Below are 22,733 nucleotides of genomic sequence, written 5' to 3'. Positions count from 1 at the left end.
ACACCCGTGATAAACACGTTTTGCTTGCGCATAACTTTTAGTGCTCCCCACTCATAATCTGGCCCTCAATGTGTATCTTGAGAACTGCTCAGAGGGAAAGACTCTCCATTTTTTAATTAATATCATGTTGCTTAAAAACGCTGTGCCCTAGCAATAACATCATTGGCATAGTCTCGAATCAAAGGTGGTCATTTTGTCTATATTTTCATCACCACTTTGTCAGGACCAGCGTTATAAGCCTGCAAGAGCACCTGTAATAAAAATAAAGAGATCAAATAGCATATAGCTTTAACTATGGTAATCAGGACTTTTACGAGTTGCTACATTTTTAATAAATAGTTGTGTTACAATTTTATTTTTTTAAATGTTAAGTTGTATTGGTATAAAATGTGCAGTATCTCTGATATTCTGTTAATTCTGAATAAGTTTTATATAGGCAATATGATACAATATAATATAATGTAATATGTATCATGAACAGATTTGTATACATCCACCCAAAATGATTTATATTAAATTGTATTGCATATTAATGGGAAATGTAATAATGTATTATTTATCTACTAGACAAAGAAAAAAGCCTCTCTATTGGATAATAAAAGAATATCACTGTTATTTTACGCTAAAGGGACATGTTACTCATATGCTAAATTACTTAAGAGCTGTAGCACATCTGTAAAAACTGATTAGAAAACAAATCACATGAACATTTCTATGTAAAAAAGATATTTGACCTCAAAATGTCCTCAGGTCACCAGGGTTAAAGGCTCTGTGAGCAGTTATTCTTTAGCTTATCTTTCATAAGGGGAAAAAAAACAGCCAGTCAGCATTATCAGTGCTGGTTTCACACTTTGCTTTGCTGTGATCCTGTGGGATTTCACCAACATTTAGCAAAATGTCATAGTAAACTGCCCTTAATCCCCCAACATATACCTCTCTGATAATCTTGTACTAAACACTGTCAAACTCAAACAGACCTTTGAGACGTAGCTGGGCGTTCCAGTGTGGGAATTTTTTATCAATGGCATCTATCATGTAAATCAGTATCTCTGTGGCCTGATTAAGGTGTTCTTCACTGTCCCATGCTCCACGAGGCTTGTGCCATATGTTGCTAACCTAGAAACAGCAACAACAACAAAATAAAAAAATAAAACTATATTCTATTGGAATAAAGATGCTCATAAGCTTAGACTAATGATATGCTTAATTGGTATGGTAAAATGCCATTGATTCTATACCCCCTAGTATACCATATTTGACTGACTCCAGCCCTCCTAACTCTTTAAGGGTATTTCTAATTGTACGTAAACGTTCTACTGTTGGGAGGGGACTAGTTAAACCCAAAAAGTATATCCTCATGAACAAGCGTTACTTTCCAATTTGGGATCATTCCTTCTGATTCTACTTATAAACTATTTTTTTTTCTGGGCTCTTAGATGGACAAATTTGGTTATATTCATAATATTTTTTGATAATCTAGCTGTCCTATTTTTCTGCAACATTTTATTATCATTCTGTGTTTGTGATACTTAAATGACAGCTTTCCCTAAACAGAGCTCTAGCCCCCCTATGGCTGAAGATTTGGGCATCAGATAAAGGCTCTAAACAATTGTTAGAAACTTTCAGTTAAGGAAAAAAAAAATGTAATGCTGTTATTATAGAAATTACAGAATGGTAATGGTTCCTTTCTTCTTATGAGTGAAACGTCAAGCCTCTGGTTGGTTTCTTTCAACCTTTATTTTGGTAAGTCTATCCAATAAGTTCAGATCTTCCAAGAAATCATATGATCAAGCCCCAAAATGGACCTTATGCTCCAATCTATTTACATGCACGTTTCCACATTTAGAAAACTGGAGTCAGACTTCAATTTTCCAGACCTGTAAAAATATATTCTCTCTCTCCTGTCCCTTACGATAGAGGAAAGAAAGGACCTTTTAAGATGCTCAAGATCTTTTCAATTTTCCCAGAAGGTCATCCTGTTCACTACCCATAACAGAGAAAATGTCAATTTCTTCCAGTTCTAAACTTTAAAACAAATACATTAATGAACATTCCTCTTGATAATGGAAACATTTTTCTTTAGTTATACTTCCACTGGAACTTTATTATCAGACTAGGCGATAAGCCTGCCCAGAGGGCAGTCTATTTAAAAAAAGAAACTACAACACCCAAAACTAAAAATACAAACATAAAAAATGTAAAAATACAGAAAAAAATAAACAAAGCTATCCAAAATAAAAATGTAAACTCTATGCCCCCCTATTTATCAAAGGTCTTGCGGACCTGATCCGACAGTGCGGATCAGGTCCGCAAGACCTCGCTGAATGCGGACAGCAATACGCTCTCCGCATTTAACATCGCGGCCAATCGGCCACCAGCAGGGTGGTGTCAATCAACCCGAGCGTACTCCATCGGGTTGATTTCCGGCGATTCCTGTCCACCTCATCAGAGCAGGCGGACAGGGTTATGGAGCAGCTGTCTTTACAGGATTAGAGCTACTGAAATCCTATTAGCTGTTCAAATCAGTCAATAAAATTTCGGTAGCTCTCATCCTATTGTCTGATTTAAAAATTTCAGCCAATAGGGAATGCAAGGTACCCCAATAAATATGAGGTACCTTGCATTCAATCTTAAGTGTGCGAAAGGCGATCGCATGAAGAGTGAGCCTCCACGCCGCTGAGAATCGCTGCTGACTAGGACCACTGCTGAGGATCCCCGCGTCAGGGAAGCCAGCTCCGCACCTCCGCTCCACGCCGCTTTCGCTCCAGATGAAGATAGAAGATGATGGAGCCGCCTGGAAGAAGACCTTCTCCGCCGGACTTCAGGAATGGTGAGTACCTATTTGGGACTTAGTGCTAGGATTTTTTTTTGCGATGTGGGGGTTTGTCGATTTAGGGGTTAATAGGTTAATTAGGATTATTGGGATGTGGGGGTTTGTTGGTTTAGGAGTTGATAGGTTAATCAGGTTTATTGCGATGTGGGGGTTTGTCGGTTTAGGGGTTAATAGGTTAATTAGGTTTATAGTGATATGGGGGTTTGTTGGTGTAGGGGTTAATAGGTAAATTAGGTTTATTGCAATGTGGGTGGTTGGCGGTTAAGGGGTTATTATTTTAATTATTTTATTTGCCGATTAGGGGTTAATTACTTTATTATTTTGCGATGTGGGGGTTTGCGGTTTAGGTGTTTGTTAATACTTTGTGCGGGAAGCTAGTTTTTTTTTGTTATACTTTGTGCGGGCGGTTACGTGTTTTTTATTTATTTCATGTGGGCAGTTACGTGTTTTTTATTTATTTTGTGCGGGTGGTTCTTGTTTTTTTTTTGTTTTTTTTTAAGACTTTCGGTTTGCCTACGCTGCATGCAGGTGGATTCTTTGGCTGCCTTGCGCAGCCAACATTCCTTTGAGGATGTGTGTGCACTGGCGACGGCAACGGACGCATTATGATTTATGAACGCGATTATAGTATAGATTGTTCATCAGAGTAATTCAGTTTTGAGATTCCCCCCTGTGTTCCTATCTGGTACTTAAGTGGTAATGCTTTAGACTCTCCCCTGTAGTGTTGTCATAACAAAGGGGAAATCATTTTCCATAGTAATTTTCTATAACTTTTTGCAGGTATTAAACTTACATGCTTTAATGAATTATTAACATGTAATTTATTCAACTATAATGGCATTTTAATAATTCTAATTATTTGTAAAATAAAGCAAAATTAAGCAAGACATTGAACCTACCACAAAGAGAGAATGTTATAGGTGTGATTAGCATTTGTAGAATTCATCATAAAATAGGGGACCTAACACTAAGGAGAAGGACTGAACAGACCAGGCAGACTTCGAAAGACTTCATATACGCTGCAGAATCTGTTGGCGCTCTACAAATAACCGATAATAATAATAATAATAATAATAATAATAATAATAATAATAATAATAATAATATACTCTACACAAAAGATGCAGATGGAGGAGATAACCCCTTCTTGGCTAGGTGTAACTTAAAGGGACAGAGTTCACCAATTTTCTTATAACTACATGTAATAGACACTACTATAAAGAAGAGTATGCACAGATACTGATTTTAAAAACTTACTTAGAAGCTCCCGGTTTAGCACCGTTGATGTGTTTAGGCTGGGACACCTAGTGAAAGGGGCTGGGATAACAAAAAGTGCAGACATCCCCCCCTCCCTTCCTGCATATAAAAATATAGATTACACAAACAATAACAGCAAGAATTTGTAGACCTGGGTCTACAATTGATACTTTGCGGATTGGTTAGGAGTCTGAAAATCAGTACAATGTTATTAAAAAATAAGCAAAACAATACATGTTTACAAAAACACTCCGAGATGGGTTAATAAATGGATCTAAAAAACATTTATGCAAAGAAAAATCTAGTGTACAACGTCCCTTTAAGCTGACTACAAAATCTCCAGCATCACACACAGACTTGGGGACTGATTTATTAAGGGCCCGAATGGCCCTGAATGTATCTGTTCCATGCCAGCCTTCAGGCCCACCGGAAACAGGAGTAAAGGGGACAGTCAACACCAGAATTTTTGTTGTTTTAAAAGATAGATAATTCCTTAATTACCTATTCCCCAGTTTTGCATAACCAACACAGTTATAATAATACACGTTTTACCTCTGCAATTACCTTGTATCTAAGCTCAGCAGACTGCCCCCTTATTTCAGTTCTTTTGACATACTTGCATTTTAGCCTATCAGTGCTCATTCCTCGGTAAATTCATGTGCATGAGATCAATGTTACATGAACAAACTCCCTCTAGTGGTGAAAAATTGTCAAAATGCATTTAGATTAGAGGCGGCTTTTCAAGGTCTTTCCTAGGTTTAGCTTTCAACTAAGAATACCAAGAGAACAAAGCAAAATTGGTGATAAAAAGTAAATTGGAAAGTTGTTTAAAATTGCATGCCCTATTTGAAACATGAAAGTTTTTTTTGGACTTGACTGTCCCTTTAAGAAGCATCGGTCTTACACTGCTACTCCGTAACTTGTACGTCTCCTCTGAGGTGGGGGACATTAATCCGCACAATCGCATACGATCAGGTTAATTGACACCCCCTGCTAACGGCCAATTGGCCACGAATCTGCAGGGGGCAGCATTGCACAAGCAGTTCACCAGACATCAGCGATGTCGGGCGGCCATGATTCACTACAGCAGATCATGTCCGTCCGACAAATGATAAATCAGCCCCTAAGTATATATCTTCCTTTAACAGACACATTGAGGCCTATTTATTAAAGGTCTGTCGGACCTGATCCGACAGTGCGGATCAGGTCCGACAGACTGCGCTGAATGCGGAGAGCAATACGCTCTCCATATTTAGCATTGCACCCTGCCGCAAGCAGGGGAGTGTCAATCAACCCGATCGTACTCGATCAGGTTGAATTGTGGCTGACCTCTGTCCGCCTGCTCAGAGCAGGCGGACAGGGTTATGGAGCAGAGGTCTTTAGACCGCTGCTTCATAACTGCTGTTTCTGGTGAGCCTGCAGGCTCACAAGAAACACGGGCCCTCAAGCTCCATTCGAAGCTTGATAAATGGGCCTCATTGCTTTTTATATAATCCTACATATAACTTCTCACATGGGACTATTGCTGCAAAATAATACAAATGCATTTATTTATTTTCTTTATTCCAATCTAAATAAGGACAATAATTTACATCTACACGTATGTTTTCTACAGGGTCAAGGAAATAAACAACCCACAATGCCCGTAATTTCACCTCGTACATCGGGGTATTACATATAGGGTGCCGACAGTTCATAAAGTGCCGTAAGTCGGATAAACTAGCGATATCCAGAAATGTTTGTAAATACTAATTTCTGGAGTCGCTAGGGACTTACGGCACTTTAGGAACTGCCGGCGCCTAAGAAAAATAAAATATATATCGAATCTCCCATAAACGTCTAACACGCCTCCCAAAAATAAACCCGAATGTAAAACCCCTATATCAGCCATATTATTATTTTATTTTGGGGTGCTTTTTTGGTTTTCATAGGGATTAGGCTTAATTTATTTTTGATCATTTGTTTTTTATTTTCTGTAATTTTAGCTTAATTTAAAATTAGTTTTTTTTATTTTTAAAGTAATGTTAGGTTTTTGCTTATTTTAATTTTAATTTAATTTTAGTTTATTTTATGTAATGGGTTTAGTTTAGGGCAGGGGTGGACAAGAGGTAGATCGTGGTCTACTAGTGGACCGCGAGTGAATTTTGAGGTGACCGTCTGGAAGTTTTCAAAAGTCTGCATAATAAGAGAAATATTTCTCACACATCTAGATTCTGAGTGAAGAGCTTCGCCACTGTAGATGTATGAGAAATGTTTCACTTATGCAGACTTTTAAAATCGGTTTTGAGTCTATTATGGTGGTATGTGTACTTTAGCATGCGCGAGGCGGCTGTAGCTGAATTCGCTGCCCCAGCTTTGGTTACTGTCTGTCCCAAATTCTCCTACTTTTTGTCTCAAGAGCGGTCAGTCCATAGTACAGACTCTTCATGCGCCAGGCTGAGATGCTGCTTGGTATCCCTGGGTTTGGCAGTTCCGGGTCCTGCTCGGTCTGATATTCTGCTGCTGCTTTCTAGTTCTCTCCTCCGTTACTTGTCACCAGGCTATGCTGGGTGAATGGTCTGGTGTTGTTTTTTCTCAGGGTCTGTTACTCCCCTTAGGTTATTTTACCTCTGTACCAGGCTTTGATGCTGCTGTCTGATACTTTCTCTGACACACTAATATTAGCTATACTTTGTGCTAGTTTCTGCAGGTTCTGCCCCAGAATTTGTTGTCACCAAATTGTGCAGGTCAGTGCTGTTGCTACTATACCAGTCTCTTGTTGCTGTGTAAGGTGGTACAGAACCTGCAGGTCCTGCCGCTGTCACTGTCCCAACTATTTGCAGTAGTCTTCAGCTAGTAGCGGACGGATGGAGAGGAGTCAAAAGGACCTGCCCCCTAATCAACCTGACATGGCGTCCAGCCAATAAAATTACCTTGTAGAATGAGTCTGTCTATGATTGGCTGAGAATAGTTAATTGTCATCGTTGTACCTGAGCTGTGGGTTTCCCATGTGTTCCAGGCTTGACTACTCCGCAAGCCCTAGACTCGAGCCGTCTTGATTGTGAGACTTCTTATTCATACGCAGGTGCGGTAAACATATAAGGTTGCTTGATGGTCCCACCGTGACGTAAAGAGAATGCTCTTGCAGAAAGTAAAGAACACAGCTGTATTTATTATTAAAGACTGCCGCTGATTTTTAAAGCTGTATTATTTGTGGAAAAAAATAAAATTTTCAGCCAGCAGGTGCTATTTGAGGCAAAAATTAAATTTTCAGCCAGCAGGTCCTATTTGTGTCAAAAATACAATTTTCAGCCAGCAGGTCCTATTTGTGACAAAAATACAATTTTCAGCCAGCGACTGGTGTGTTTTTTTTAGTTAGGTGACCACGTAACTTGGAATAAAATTAGAGGTAGCCCTTGTATTGCAAAAGTCTGCCCACCCCTGGTTTAGGGGGTGTTAGGTTAGGCTGCTTAGTGTTTAATTATTTGCGTTGTGGGCTTTGGCGGTTTAGGGGTTAATAGATTTATTAACATTGCGTTGTGGGCTTTGGCGGGTTAGGGGTTAATACTTTAATATCTTTATTGTGTTGTGGGTTAATGGCGGATAAGGGGTTAATAGTTTTATTAGGTAGTTTGCTATGTTGGGGTTGGCAGATTTAGGGGTTAATGCTTTAATTATTAGTTGCAATATGGGTTTGATGGCGGATATAATGGTTAATACTTTAATTATTAGTTGTGATGTGGGTTTGATGGCAGATATAGGGGGGTTAATATACTTTTTCCTAGATTACGAGTTTTGCGGTAACAAGGGTGAGGTATTAACTTGCAAGTTATTCTCACCGCTCACTTTCATGCAACACTGGTATTACGAGTTTTCAGAAATCCGGCGTTAAAAGACAAAAAGTGAGCATAGAGCACTACATACATTATACTTATTAACCCCTAATCTGCTGCCCCCAACATCACCACCACCTACATTATATTTATTAACCCCCTAATCTGCCGCCCCCTATGTTGCTGCAACTTACCTACATTTATTAACCCCTAATCTGCAGCCCGAACGTCGCCGCCACTATAATAAACATATTAACCCATAAACTGCCGCACTCCCACCTCGCAAACATTAGTTAAATATAATTAACCCCTAATCTGCCATCCCTAACATCGCCGCCACCTACCTATATTTATTAACCTCTAATCTGCCGCCCCCAACGTCGCCGCCACTATATTAAATGTATTAACCCCTAAACCTAAGTCTAACCCTAACACCCCCTAACTTAAATATAATTGAAATAAATCTAAATAAAATTACTATCAGTAACTAAATAATTCCTATTTAAAACTAAATACTTACCTATAAAATAAATCCTAAGCTAGCTACAATATAACTAATAGTTACATTGTATCTATCTTAGGTTTTATTTTTATTTCACAAGCAAGTTTGGATTTATTTTAACTAGGTAGAATAGTTATTAAATAGTTATTAACTATATAATAACTACCTAGCTAAAATAAATACAAAAGTACCTGTAAAATAAAACTTAACCTAAGTTACATTACCACCTAACACTACACTATAATTAAATAAATTAAATAAATTAAATACAATTACCTAAATTAAATTAAATTAGCTAAAGTACAACAAAAACAAAACACTAAATTACAGAAAATAATAATCAAATTACAGATATTTAAACTAATTACACCTAATCTGATAGCCCCCCAAAATAAAAAAAAACCCTAGCCTAAACTAAACTACCAATAGCCCTTAAAAGGGCATTTTGCGGGGCATTGCCCCAAAGTAATCAGGTCTTTTACCTGTAAAAAAAAAATACAAACAACCCCCCCAACAGTAAAACCCACCACCCACACAACCAACCCCCCAAATAAAAACCTAAAAAAAAAACATAAGCTCCCCATTGCCCTGAAAAGGCATTTGGATGAGCAGTTAGCTCTTTTGCCGCCCAAACCCTAACCTAAAAAACAAACAAACCTACCCAATACACCCTTAAAAAAAACTAACACTAACCCCCTGAAGATCGACTTACCCGGAGACGTCTTCATCCAATCCGGGCCGAAGTCCTCAACGAAGCCGGGAGAAGTCTTCATCCAAGCCGGGCGAAGTGGTCATCCAGATGGGCAGAAGTCTTCATCCAGACGGCATCTTCTATCTTCAGCCATTCGGAGTGGGTCCATCTTCAAAACATCCGACGCAGAGCATCCTCTTCTGGTGACGACTAAAGCTGAATGAAGGTACCTTTAAGTGACGTCATCCAAGATGGCGTCCCTTAGATTCCAATTGGCGGCTGATAGATTTCTATCAGCCAATCGGAATTAAGGTAGAAAAAATGCTATTGGCTGATGCAATCAGCCAATAGGATTTAAGTTCAATCCTATTGGCTGATCCAATCAGCCAATATGATTGAGCTTGCATTCTATTGGCTGTTCCAACCAGGGGTTTAGTGTTAGGTTTTTTTTAAGGTTGTATTGGGTGGGGGGGGGTTTAGGTAAGGGTTTGGGCGGCAAAAGAGCTAACTGCCCTTTTAAGGGCAATGCCCATTCATAAACCCTTTTCAGGGCAAGGGGGAGCTTAGGTTTTTTTTATTTAGGTTTTTATTTTGGGGGTTGGTTGTGTGGGTGGTGGGTTTTACTGTTGAGGGGGTTGTTTGTATTTTTTTACAGGTAAAAGAGCTGATTACTTGGGGCAATGCCCCGCAAAAGACCCTTTTAAGGGCTATTGGTAGTTTAGTTTAGGCTAGGGGCTTTTTTTATTTTGGGGGGGCTTTTTTTATTTTAATAGGGCTATAAGATTAGGTGTAATTAGTTTAAATATCTGTAATTTGTTTATTATTTTCTGTAATTTAGTGTGCTTTTTTGCTCTTTAGCTAATTTAATTTAATTTAGGTAATTGTATTTAATTTATTTAATTATAGTGTAGTGTTAGGTGTTAGTGTAACTTAGGTTAGGTTTTATTTTACAGGTACTTTTGTATTTTTTTTTAGCTAGGTAGTTATTAAATAGTTCATAACTATTTAATAACTATTCTACCTAGTTAAAATAAATACAAACTTGCCTGTGAAATAAAAATAAAACCCAAGATAGATACAATGTAACTATTAGTTATATTGTAGCTAGCTTAGGGTTTATTTTATAGGTAAGTATTTAGTTTTAAATAGGAATTATTTAGTTACTGATAGTAATTTTATTTAGATTTATTTAAATTATATTTAAGTTAGGGGGGTGTTAGGGTTAGACTTAGGTTTAGGGGTTAATACATTTAATATAGTGGCAGTGACATTGGGGGCAGCAGATTAGGGGTTAATAAATGTAGGTAGGTGGTGGCGATGTTAGGGACGGCAGATTAGGGGTTAATTATATTGAACTAATGTTTGTGAGGCGGGAATGTGGTGGTTTAGGGGTTAATATGTTTATTATAGTGGCAGTGACGTTGGGGCAGCAGATTAGGGGTTAATAAATGTAGGTAGGTTGCGGCAACATAGGGGGCAACAGATTAGGGGTTAATAAATATAATGTAGGTGGCAGCGATGTTGGGGGCAGCAGATTAGGGGTTAATAAGTATCATGTAGGTGGCGGCGGTGTCCGGAGCGGCAGATTAAGGGTTAATAATTATAATGTAGGTGGCAGCGGTGTCCGGAGCGGCAGATTAGGGGTTAAAAAATGTATTATAGTGTTTGCTATGCGGGAGGGCCTCGGTTTAGGAGTTAATAGGTAGTTTATGGGTGTTAGTGTACTTTTTAGCACTTTAGTAATGAGTTTTATGCTACCGCGTTGTACATAAAACTCATAACTACTGACTTTCAAATGCGGTAGGAATCTTGACAGGAGAGGGTGTACCGCTCACTTTTTGGCCTCCCAGGACAGACTCGTAATACCAGCTCTATGAAAGTCCCATAGAAAAAAGACTTTACAAAGTTTACGTAGTCGTTTTCCGGTAAGGCAAAAAAAGTGTGTGGTGACCCTAAACCTGCAAGACTCGTAATACCAGCAGTAGTAAAAAAGCAGTGTTAGCACCTGTTAACGGTGCTTTTTCAGCTACCGCAAAACTCGTAATCTAGGCCCCAATTAGTTATTGCAGTGGGGGAATGCAGTTGACAGGTAGATAGATATTGAGCATGCATTAGGTGTTAGTTTATATTTTCAGGAAGTTACAGGAGTTACGGTGCTCACATACTTGCTTGCTGCGACTGCCTTTGTGTGGCGAGGTGAAAATGGAGTAAAATTTCTCCATTTTTGCCAAGTAAGTCCTTGCGCTGAATATGTGATACCGATTTGCGACGCGGTCCCATGTTAGCTTATGGGAGTAAAAATTTCGGCCGCCGGGTGAAATCTATGTGCCGCATTTATAGGCGGCAATGTATATTGGATATCAAAACCGCGTAAAAAGCGGTGGCGTCAACTTTTGCAGGCGACGCCCCATATGTAATGGAGCCCCATAATTGTTTCTAGTAGTGGTGAGGGCACATTTCCACTAAGCCAAGGGTAAATTTCCAACTGAATTGTACAACCAAACTACATCACACAGATACTTGTGGAATTACTGTTTTAATTTGCATTTTTATAAAACCATTGCATTTCTTTCAATGTTTGTCTCTGCAAAATACAAGTAATATTAACCTTACAATTGTTATTAGGGAATAGGTTTGCCAGTGGTATACTCACACTTGTTGCATTATACTGATATTACATAGCATACAGGTGAAACTCGAAAAATTAGAATATCGTGCAAAAGTTCATTTATTTCACTAATGCAACTTAAAAGGTGAAACTAATATTAGAGATAGGCTCATTACATGCAAAGCAAGATAGTTCAAGCTGTGATTTGTCATAATTGTGATGATTATGGCTTACAGCTCATGAAAACCCCAAATCCACAATCTCAGAAAATTAGAATATTGTGAAAGGTGCAATATTCTAGGTTTAAAGTGTCCCACTCTATTCAGCTAATTAAGCCATAACACCTGCAAAGGGTTCCTGAGCCTTTAAAAAGTCTCTCAATCTGGTTCAGTAGGAATTACAATCATGGGAAAGACTGCTGACCTAACAGTTGTGCGGAAAACCATCATTGACACCCTCCATATGGAGGGAAAGCCTCAAAAGGTAATTGCAAAAGAAGTTGGATGTTCCCAAAGTGCTGTAGCAAAGCACATTAATAGAAAGTTATATGGAAGGGAAAAGTGTGGAAGAAAAAGGTGCACATGCAGCAGGGATGACCGCAGCCTGGAGAGGATTGTCAGGAAAAGGCCATTCAAAAGTGTTGGGGACTTTCACAAGAGCCACCACACACAGACTGATCCTGTACAAGGGCTTCAAATGTCATATTCCTCTTGTCAAGCCACTCCTGAACAACAAACAATGTCAGAAGCGTCTTACCTGGGATAAAGAAAAACAGACCTGGTCTGTTGCTCAGTGGTCCAAAGTCCTCTTTTCTGATGAGAGCAAATTTTGCATCTAATTTGGAAACCAAGGACCCAGAGTATGGAAGAAGAATGGAGAGGCACACACTGCAAGAAACTTGAAGTCCAGTGTGAAGTTTCCACAGTCTGTGTTGATTTGGGGAGCCATGTCATCTGCTGGTGTTGGTCCACTGTGCTTCATTAAGTCCAGGGTCAACTCAGCCATCTACCAGGAGATTTTGGAGCAATTCATGCTTCCTTCTGCAGACGAGCTCTATGGGGACGCTGACTTCATTTTCCAGCCCACCCTGCCAAAAGCAGCAAAACCTGGTTCAATGACCGTGGGATTACTGTGCTTGATTGACCAGTAAACTTACCTGACCTCAACCCCATAGAGAATCTATGGGGCATTGCCAAGAGAAAGATGAGAGACATGAGACCAAACAATGCAGAAGAGCTGAAGGCCGCTATTGAAGCATCCTGGTCTTCCATAACACCTCAGCAGTGCCACAGGCTGATAGCTTCTAAACCACGCCGCATTGAGGCAGTAATTGCTGCAAAAGGGGCCCAAACCAAGTACTGAGTACATACAGTATGCATGCTTATACTTTTCAGAGGTCCGATATTGTTCTATGTACAATCCTTGTTTTATTGATTGCATGTAATATTCTGATTTTCTGAGATTGTGGATTTGGGGTTTTCATGAGCTGTAAGCCATAATCATCACAATTATGACAAATCACAACTTGAACTATCTTGCTTTGCATGTAATGAGTCTATCTCATTTATTAGTTTCACCTTTTAAGTTGTATTAGTGAAATAAATTACCTTTTGCACGATATTCTAATTTTTCGAGTTTCACCTGTACGTTTGCTAATCACTGATTTATTAACACGATTATTTTTGCTATTGCTGTTTGAATGCCGCTTTATTATTGTTTCACTGTTAATAAATTGTATTTTAATTTATGACTAACATTATCCTATGTTAATTACACTTTGGGGGCACTTACAAAAAGAGTATAGGAATATTTTTGTTTAGAGAGTGTTGTCTTATCCAGAGTACTAGTATATGTGTTTATTCTATTTTATTAAAGGTACAAATACCATTGTGAATTGTTCCTATTTAGACTATCTGGAACTTTCACTATTACAGCTTAGGCAATGCCACCTCTCACTAGCTTTATTACTCCTGCTCCCTCTAGCAAAATGGGTGAACTACTGCTTCACCACTGTCCTCTGACATTTCAGCTACTCCTTTGTCTAGGGGTATAATAAGTAATATTTGGTGCGTGCATTGCCAGTAATTAGTGGCATATAATTATATCACTGAGAACATTATACACAGTGAGGTCACAAAAAGTAAAAGCACTTAAAGGGACAGTCTACACGAGAATTTGTATTGTTTTAAAAGATAATCACTTTATTATCCATTTCCCAGTTTTGCATAACCAACACAGTTATATTAATATACTTTGTACATCTATGATTACCTTGTATCTAAGCCACTGCATACTGCCCCCTTATTTTAGTTATTTTGACAGACATGCATTTTAGCCAATCAGTGCAGACTCCTAGGTAACTCCACGTGCGTGAGCACAATATTATCTATAGAGCACACATGAACTAACACCCTCTAGTTGTGAAAACTGTCAAAATGCATTCAGATAAGAGGCAGCCTTCAAGGGCTATTAAATTATCATATGACCTACCTAGCTTTAGCTTTCAACTAAGAATACCAAGCGAACAAAGCAAAATTGATGATAAAAGTGAATTGGAAACATGCCCTGTTGAGGTTTCCGGAGGAGGAGCACAGGTGTGTGATCAGGTGCTGCACCTGTTCTGATCTCTCCTACCTACAAGCTGTTGGTGTGGAACCGCGCCTAAAACCCTCTAGTTTAGGGTGGCTTGTATTGCTGAATATCACCGCTGCTGGAAACTCCATAGTGCCTTGACAATGCACTAAATAGCTGCAGGTAGCAGCCCTGAAAAAGGACTTATCACTACACTAATATCTTTTAAAATAAAAAAAAAAAATGGTTGTTGTCACACAGTCTCTCTATCAAGCCGAGGCAACCCAAGAAAAAGTGCTCAGCTAAATCGACAGGCAAGTTAAATTCCTGATTATTGCTGAATAATCTGAAACGGAGGACGGAGGTGAGAGGCGCTGCACTTATTCCAAGTTGTCTGGATTCTGAGAACTTACCTGTCTCCTGTTTACAGCTTAATTGAATACTCAGGAGTTGGAGCCGGAGCTCCCTGTACATCATACCGGCATTTGCGGCTGGAGCAGTGGGTGCGGATGGTGTAGCCTGCTGTTTTTTCTTTGTGTATTCCTGTGTTGAAGTGGCATTCCCCCTCCCACCGGTGCTGCGTGAGGGGGGGCCACCGCCGGAGGAGACGGGTCGATCCCTGACGCAGTGTTGGTTCCGGGGAGGATAACGCGGAGCTGCTGCAGCGGTAGTTGTGGCTGCCTTCCCCCCCCGCTCTGCCCACTTTATTCCGTCTCTAGCCAAAGTGACGAGACTCAGGAGTGATATTGATGTCGGCTGGTGGCGTGATTGTAGTAACATATGAGTCATACCTTTGAGAATAGCTGACCTGCTTTTTTGAAACAAACGCAAGAGCCGAGGATATTGGTACCCTTGTGTCACAGACTGTTGATTTGTTTCCCGGCACTCGCTGTTCCCTCGATCTGGAAGACGCTCCCCTTCCCACCGATGCTGCGTGAGGGGGGGCTGAGGATGAGGTTCGCTGGCTGTCCCCTGCTCAAAAATTAGTCTATCTGTTATGGGTAACGTAGAACTCTTGGGATAAAATTTGCAGTTTTGTCTTCTCTATCAGCTGCCTCTACCCTGGAATGACTTGGCTCAGTACTGGACCTTTATTATTTGCTCTTTTTTTTCCCTTTTTTGGGGGTTTTCCAAATGATATTAATGTACATAACCTATAAGCTATGATAGTTGGCCTGACCCTGATTTAAATAACAGCTATTGGCCTGCAAGCGTTGTATAACACCTAAACTTGTTAGGTTTCTTTCTCTTTAGCTTGTATTCACGATAAGTTAAAACCTAGAACCCTCTAGTTTTTAACTGGTATATATTTCTCCCTGAAACCGTATGCTGTTAATATGTAGCAGCAAAATGTGAAACATTGTATTATCATATTTCCTGAACCATTTAGACTGTTACTAACTGTCTGGGGGTTTTCATTTGTTTCTCTTCTAGACCCACAGCAAAGGTACTATAACACTGGATTACTTTATATAGCTTTGTTTAAGTTCTGAAGCTACATCCAGTTGTATTAAAATACACCATGAGTATTGGTTTCATAGAAGTAAAATATATTTATTTTAGAGGTGTGTTTGACCCTGATATAAATAACGGCTATTGGCCTATCCCCCTAGTTTCTAATTGGTATACATTTCCTTTGGATACTGTATGTTGTTAATGTGTAGCAGCAAAATGTGAAACATTGTATTATCATATTTCCTGAACCATATAGACTGCTACTAAATGACTGGGGTTTTTTTTTCTTTTTTCTTTCTCAGACCCACAGCAAATGTATTATAACATAGGATTACTCTACATAGCTTTGTTTAAGTTTTAAAGTTACATTAACTTGTGTTAAAATATACCACGAGCATTGGTTTCATAGAAGTGTATTATACTCATTCTAGAGGTGTGTTAATAGCCTACAAGTAATCTTGTGTGCTAGACACACACAGGTAAAACAATCTGAGTATCAACTAGTTTAAAAGTACCTTAAAAGCTGATTTTTTCTAAAATTTATAAAATATTGAACTGATGGCCTCGGACTAGGAGGCCTGTGTTGTTAAATACTGTTTTTTCTGTTCTTAGCTGAAGATTTAAAACGGTATTTTAATTACTAATTGAGGACCTTCTCAAAGGTTAGAAAGCTGCAGGCTCCAAAGTAGGACCCCTTTTCTGTGTTATGATACATCTTACCCTGTCACCAGCATGACTGAACCTGACTCACTTAGTTCACGGTTATTCTTTTTTTTTCCTCTCTCCCTTCAGAGGAGAAGATAAACTTAAACAATACACAAAAGAGTGCACCTTTTTTTTTATCACATATCCTTCTCACTTCCCTCCCTTCTTCAGTAGATTAGTTTGTCTCTTTCTTCTTTTTCCTCTCCCCCACAATTCATTCCCATTATTTTATGGATAAATTTCTACATACACAATCTCGCACATCACCTTCAGTCATGTCGGCTAGACAGAAGGATAAAAAACACAGACTTAATCCAGAGCCTGCGGGTGAGCCACAATTGGTAACCCAAGAATCGTCAAATTTACTTGATTCTGCTGATACACAGTCTCTAGTCTTAAATATCTCTGCTGCTCTTGCACCCAAGTTTGATTCACTCAGAATAGAAATCAAACAAGATATTGTGCAGCTTGCTACAGAAGTCAAACAATTTTCAGAAAGATTTTCTGAAGTTGAACAGAGAGTCTCTGACTTAGAAGATCTCACTCTAGCCCAAAACAGTAAAATAGAAGCCACTTCCTCAGCCCTTGCTAAATTGCAAAATAAAGTAGAAGACTTGGAAAATCGCGCTAGGCGCAATAACCTGAAAGTAGTGGGGGTACCTGAGGGGAAGCAGTTTGAGGATCTAAATAAATTTATAACACAAACATTACCAGCATTGCTTAATATACCTCAAACTCAGCCAGTTATAGAAAGGGTACACAGGTTAGGGCCACCACCTTTATCTAAAGAAAATATGAGGCCGAGGCCAATTATAGCTAAATTCCTGAACTACCAGGACAAGATTACATTCTTGCAAGCATTTCGGAAAAATCAACCTATATTACTGGAAGGTACAAAAATCCTATTATTTCAGGACTATGCAGCTGAAACTGCCTCAAAAAGAAGGCAGTTGGCTCCGATAAGTACTAGGTTCATACAGCAGGGGCTGCGAGCGACAATTTTACATCCTGCCAGGTTGCGACTTGTGTGTAACAACACTTTGCATTTTTTTTATTCTGCCCGCACGGCAGAATCTTTTTTCACCAAAAACTGCACACCTGAGCAGTTGAGGTGACACACTATTTAGTTTCCTTCTCCCTGGTAAAAATTAGAATAGATCTGATATTTTTTCTCTCTCTTCTAAGATGGGCCCTTTTCAGCAAATGGGCAACAGACGGCTCAGGTGGACTGGCCGTATGCTTTGGGGTTTTTCTTCTTCCTTTATTTTTTTTTTTTTTTTTCTTCTTCCCCTTTCTCCCTCACCATCTTCCCTTCTTGAACATAGATACCTATTATAATGTCTGGGATTACATTTACTTCATGGAACATAGGGGGGCTAACTTCTCCTATTAAGAGAAAAACGATAATTTCTTATTTGAAGAAAATAGGTACTGCTATTGCTTTTCTACAAGAAACCCATTTAAAGACTCAAGAAATTCTTAAACTAAAATCTTCTTGGGTTAAGGAGGTCTTTTTTTCATCTAGTTCTAGCCGAAAAGGCGGAGTTGCTATTCTTCTGGGTAAAAAAATTAATTATGAGATAATACACAGTGAATCAGATGAGGAGGGGAGATATATCATACTGAAAATTAAGGCTGCTAATGTTTTGTATACTTTATGCAATGTATATGCTCCAAATGTTTTCAATCTCTCATTTTGGGATACACTTCAGGCCAGGCTTATGACATGTGCAGAGGGTTTTTTAATTTTAGCCGGTGATTTTAATATGGCTCCTCAATACCCAATTGATAGAATGAGGCAGCAGCCATTAGTCAAAAAAACTAAAAGAGACAATCTCGAGGCAAAGTTGTTTTCCAGGATCTTTTCTAATTTGAGAGTTAAGGATATTTGGAGGATATTGAATCCGGATACACGTGATTTTACATGTCTCTCAAAAGCACATAAATCATTGTCACGGATTGATTTATTTTTGGTTGATGAAAGACTTTGTAAACACAAAGTATCAGCTCAAATTTTGCCTATTGCGGTATCTGACCATGCTCCAATATGCTTCGAGATTTATACGTCTGGCCTTTCACATACAAGTACTCGTTTTTTTTTCCCTAAATATTTGTCTGCTGATTGTGGATTTAGAGGCTTCCTCGAAACTAAGTTTCTGGACTTTGCCTTGTTCAATGCGGAGGCTAGAGCCCGTCCTTCTTTGTTCTGGGAAACTGCTAAAGCAGTGCTGAGGGGGGAAATCCTGGCATATACCATTAGGCGCACCAAGAAATTTAAAAAACGTGAAACTGAACTCCTTTGTGCAGTTACAAATGCTTATAACTCATATCTATTAGAAAAGACGTCTCAGAAATGGGCTAAATATATTACTGCATTAGAAGAGAGAGATTCATTTCTACTTTATAAATCCACTCAGCAGGAAGTTCGGTTTTCTGCGAAACTTTATAAATATGGGAATAAGACTGGAAAACTCTTGGCTAGATTGGTAAGGCAGGACTTGGGTTCTCAACTAATAGATTCCTTAGAAAAAGAGGGTCAGATGTTTAGTTCCTCTCAGGATCTTGTTCAGATTTTCTATGATTACTACAAGGGAATATACTCCCCCAGGATTTCTGACTTCACAGAACGTCAAAAATTTTGTGAAGAAATCTCTTCTCCATTATTAACACCTAGTCTAATTGAGGAACTTGAATCCCCCATTACGGAAATAGAAGTTGCAAAGGCAATTAAAAATCTGGCATATAACAAAGCACCCGGTCCGGATGGAATACCTAATGAGTTCTATAAAATGATACCTTCCACCGTAATACCTGATTTAACTTCATTATTTAACTATATATATATATAGAGGGAAATGAACCCTCATCTAATTTTACAGCTTCACACACGTCTTTAATCTTAAAAAAGGGCAAAGATGCAAGTATGGTGGAATCATATAGACCCATAGCTTTGATGAACACCGATTATAAATTGTTGACTATGATTCTCGCCCAGAGGCTCCAGTCCCTTCTTCCTTTGATTATTAGCCCAGATCAGGCTGGGTTTATGAAGAATAGGAATTCTGCGGCCAAAATAAGGGAACTCCTGCTCACCCTGGATTACTTTTCGAATGGTATCGATGCTGATTGTCCAGAGGAGGGAGGTATTTCAGACTTTGCAATTTTGGCTATAGACGCCGAAAAGGCCTTTGACTCAGTTTATCATGATCATCTTCTATTTTCTTTAGAACAATTTGGGCTAAAAGGTAATTTTGCTAAGTTCATTGAAAAATTATATCGCACAGCCTCCACAAGAATGATAGTAAATGGCCAGCTGTCCCCAGAAATAATCTTGCATAGGGGGACTAGGCAGGGGTGTCCCCTCTCCCCGCTCCTTTTCAATATTGCTATAGAACCCTTTGCTATAATGATAAGACAGAGATTGGAGGGGATTGGGGTGGCTGGGCGGGAGTTGAAAATAGCATTATATGCTGATGATATTCTCATTTATCTTTCTAATTTACGTAGAAATTTACCTATTCTCTTATCAACTATACAACAATTTGGTTCCTTCTCAGGATATAAGGTAAATATAAAGAAATCTGAACTTCTCTGGATAAGGCACACAGACAGCTCTCCTATAAATGTACCCTTCTCTATAGTGAATGACTCATTTAGATATTTGGGTATAAATGTCTCAAGTAATCCTGATTCTTGGTACTCCCTGAACATTCTTCCTGTGTTGAATAAGGTCAAATCAGTTTTTAAGAATTGGCAGACTTTACCGTTGTCCTTGTCCGGACGCATAGCAGCCTATAAGATGATCTTATTGCCAAAAATACTATATGTCCTGCAAAATACTCCTTTGATTTTAAGGAAGAACGATTTGAGTTTGTTCAATTCACAGCTCCGGTTTTTCCTGTGGCAGGGTAGGAAACCCAGAATATCACTTGCAAAACTCTCCCTTCCAATAGGATCCGGAGGCTTGGCTTTACCTGATTTACGAGTTTATAATTATGTATTTCTGGTTCGTATTCTGGCAGATTGGCTTTTTGCTCATAACTATGTTACAAACAATGATTTAGAGAGCAGTATTTTGTATCCTTTTTCACCTATTGCGCTGATTCATCTCGACACTACTCACATCCCACCCCAAGTTAAACGTTGTAGATCTATATATAATATAATTCTAGCTTGGAAAAAGATATGTACTTTGTTAGGAATAGAACACCGGGTGTCGAGATTCCTAGGTTTTCTGGGGAACCCACAATTTCAGTTAGGAACACCATCTTCAATCTTTTTAGAGTGGAAGACCCAAGGGCTTGTTAATGTTTTTCAGATGCTTGACATAGAAAAAAGATGTGTGAAATCATTTGATGCTCTTAGGGTGGAATTCAATATCTCCCAGAGAAACTTTTTTGCCTATCTTCAGGCTAGACACTATGCTATGAAGTTAGTGAATGAGTACGGCTGGAACTGGTCACTGGGGCATATAGAGAACTGGTTTACTCTGGCAAAAAATGGACTTATGTCAATATCTCCATGCTATCTGATTATTGTCTCAGATAGGGGTACAATTAATCTTGATAAAATTGCTATTAACTGGGCAACATTGTTATCTCAGGAAGTAGAATCTAAAATACCTTCTCTCTCGATTCGAAAGGTTTCTCAAACAACCCTTTCTGCCACATGGAGAGAATCTCATTTGAAGTTGTTACATATGACATATTTTACACCAGAAAAAGGAGCGAGATGCGGCAGTATGAATTTTACTATATGTCCTAAATGCTCGTTTCCCTATGCAAATCTTCTGCACATGTTATGTACCTGCCCTAAAATTAAAAACGTATGGTCCAAAGTCCAATTTTGGCTATGCAAGATACTAAAACTCTCATCATTAAATTTGACAAGCAGACACATAATTTTCCTCTATCTTGACCCAGAAGATAGACAACTCAATGTGAAGTTTATTAATATAACTATACTGGCTGTTAGATATCTTATTTTTAAAAAATGGAAAACACTCACGGTCCCTAGCATATCAGAAATGAAAAACTGTCTAAAAAAACAATGTATTCTTGAACAATACAATATTAGCGTTGATAATGATGTCCAGGTTGTTAAATTCTTTCTCAAATGGTCAGCATTCATAAAAGCTTTTTCTCCTACGGAAATTGAATATTTGATACATCCCTTACGTAATTCTGAACTAGTTCTGCTGGGGAGATGGTGAAGGGTTCTCTTTCCCCCCCCCCCTTTTTTTTTTTTTTTTCTCTCTCTCTATTATTTTTTTTTTTTTTTTTTTTTTTGGGGCGCTGTGTTGTTTTTCTATGTAAAAATAAAAACTCAACAAGGTATAGAGTATTAAGAAGCATAGTGTTATCACATGGGTTATTCTTATTATTTATATAAGGCACATTCAAAGAGTTGATGTATAGCTATAACATAGTATTGAATGTGCAATATTTTGTATACTATATGTACATTTGTTATACCCAAGCTATGCTTTGGAAAAAGCTTTACTTTTGTTTATACTCAATGGCTATGTTTCTTTTATTATTATCTGATTGTTATGGGTCCTTGTTGGATATAAATAAATATTTAAAAAAAAAAAATGACATGCCCTATCTGAATCATGAAAGTTTATTTTTGACTAGACTGTCCATTTAAGTACTTTTGTTAAGGGTATTTGGGTTCAGTATCTGTCCCTTTAACTTGTAATACGACTGCAATAAGCGTGTTAATAGCACTAACTATGCTATCCATTAAAAGTATAGGAAGCGCTAAAAAAAGTATGGCCCACATTAAGATGCTTTGGTTAAAAATGGTAATTATCCACTTCAAATACCTGATTGTGCGTTGTTTGTAGAGGGAGCCTAAGCGCAAGATAGCGCCTCCTGTGCTATTGATTGTGCTCCACTTGTAATCTAGCCCTATATGTATAACACAAATATAGATTTTTTTTTCTTTTAAAGTGCACTTCTTTCTAAATAACCCCTTATTACCCTAGCTGCTATATCCCAATAATAGCCTTAATGAAACTTAACTATGCCCTAGTTACTAAAATGTGTTTTAGTGTATTTGTGGCTTCAGTAGAGGGTAGGGAAATTCTCAGCAATACAAAGGTAAAAGAAAATCTAAGAGCAGGAGGCCCAGCTAAATAAGGTACACTTGACTGGAAGATACACATCACTTCTGTCTCTTTAACCCCTTGTTTAGTGGATAGGACACCAATGCAACCCTCTCTGGCAGCTAAGGGGTTATACACACATATGAAACAAGCACATCTAGCAAGATTACAGTGTACTACACTTACCAAA

The 22,733-nt window shown here is 38.5% G+C and overlaps 1 protein-coding gene across 1 annotated transcript in view; it reads right to left on the bottom strand.

Annotated features, from left to right (window-relative positions):
* Window positions 1-977: 977 nt before the first annotated feature.
* Window positions 978-22,733, bottom strand: part of LOC128643785 (lysozyme g-like) — a gene marked incomplete at its 3' end in the record, with an annotated part of 34,782 nt that continues 13,026 nt past the window's right edge. Inside the window, exon 3 of the mRNA XM_053696598.1 lies at window positions 978-1,116. Coding sequence (XP_053552573.1) covers window positions 978-1,116 — 139 coding nt within the window. The remainder of the gene's footprint in view (window positions 1,117-22,733) is intronic.

This window comes from Bombina bombina, unplaced genomic scaffold (assembly GCF_027579735.1).
Source record: "Bombina bombina isolate aBomBom1 unplaced genomic scaffold, aBomBom1.pri scaffold_1183, whole genome shotgun sequence".
Lineage (NCBI taxonomy): Eukaryota > Metazoa > Chordata > Amphibia > Anura > Bombinatoridae > Bombina > Bombina bombina.
This window is presented reverse-complemented; position numbering and strand designations above follow the sequence as displayed.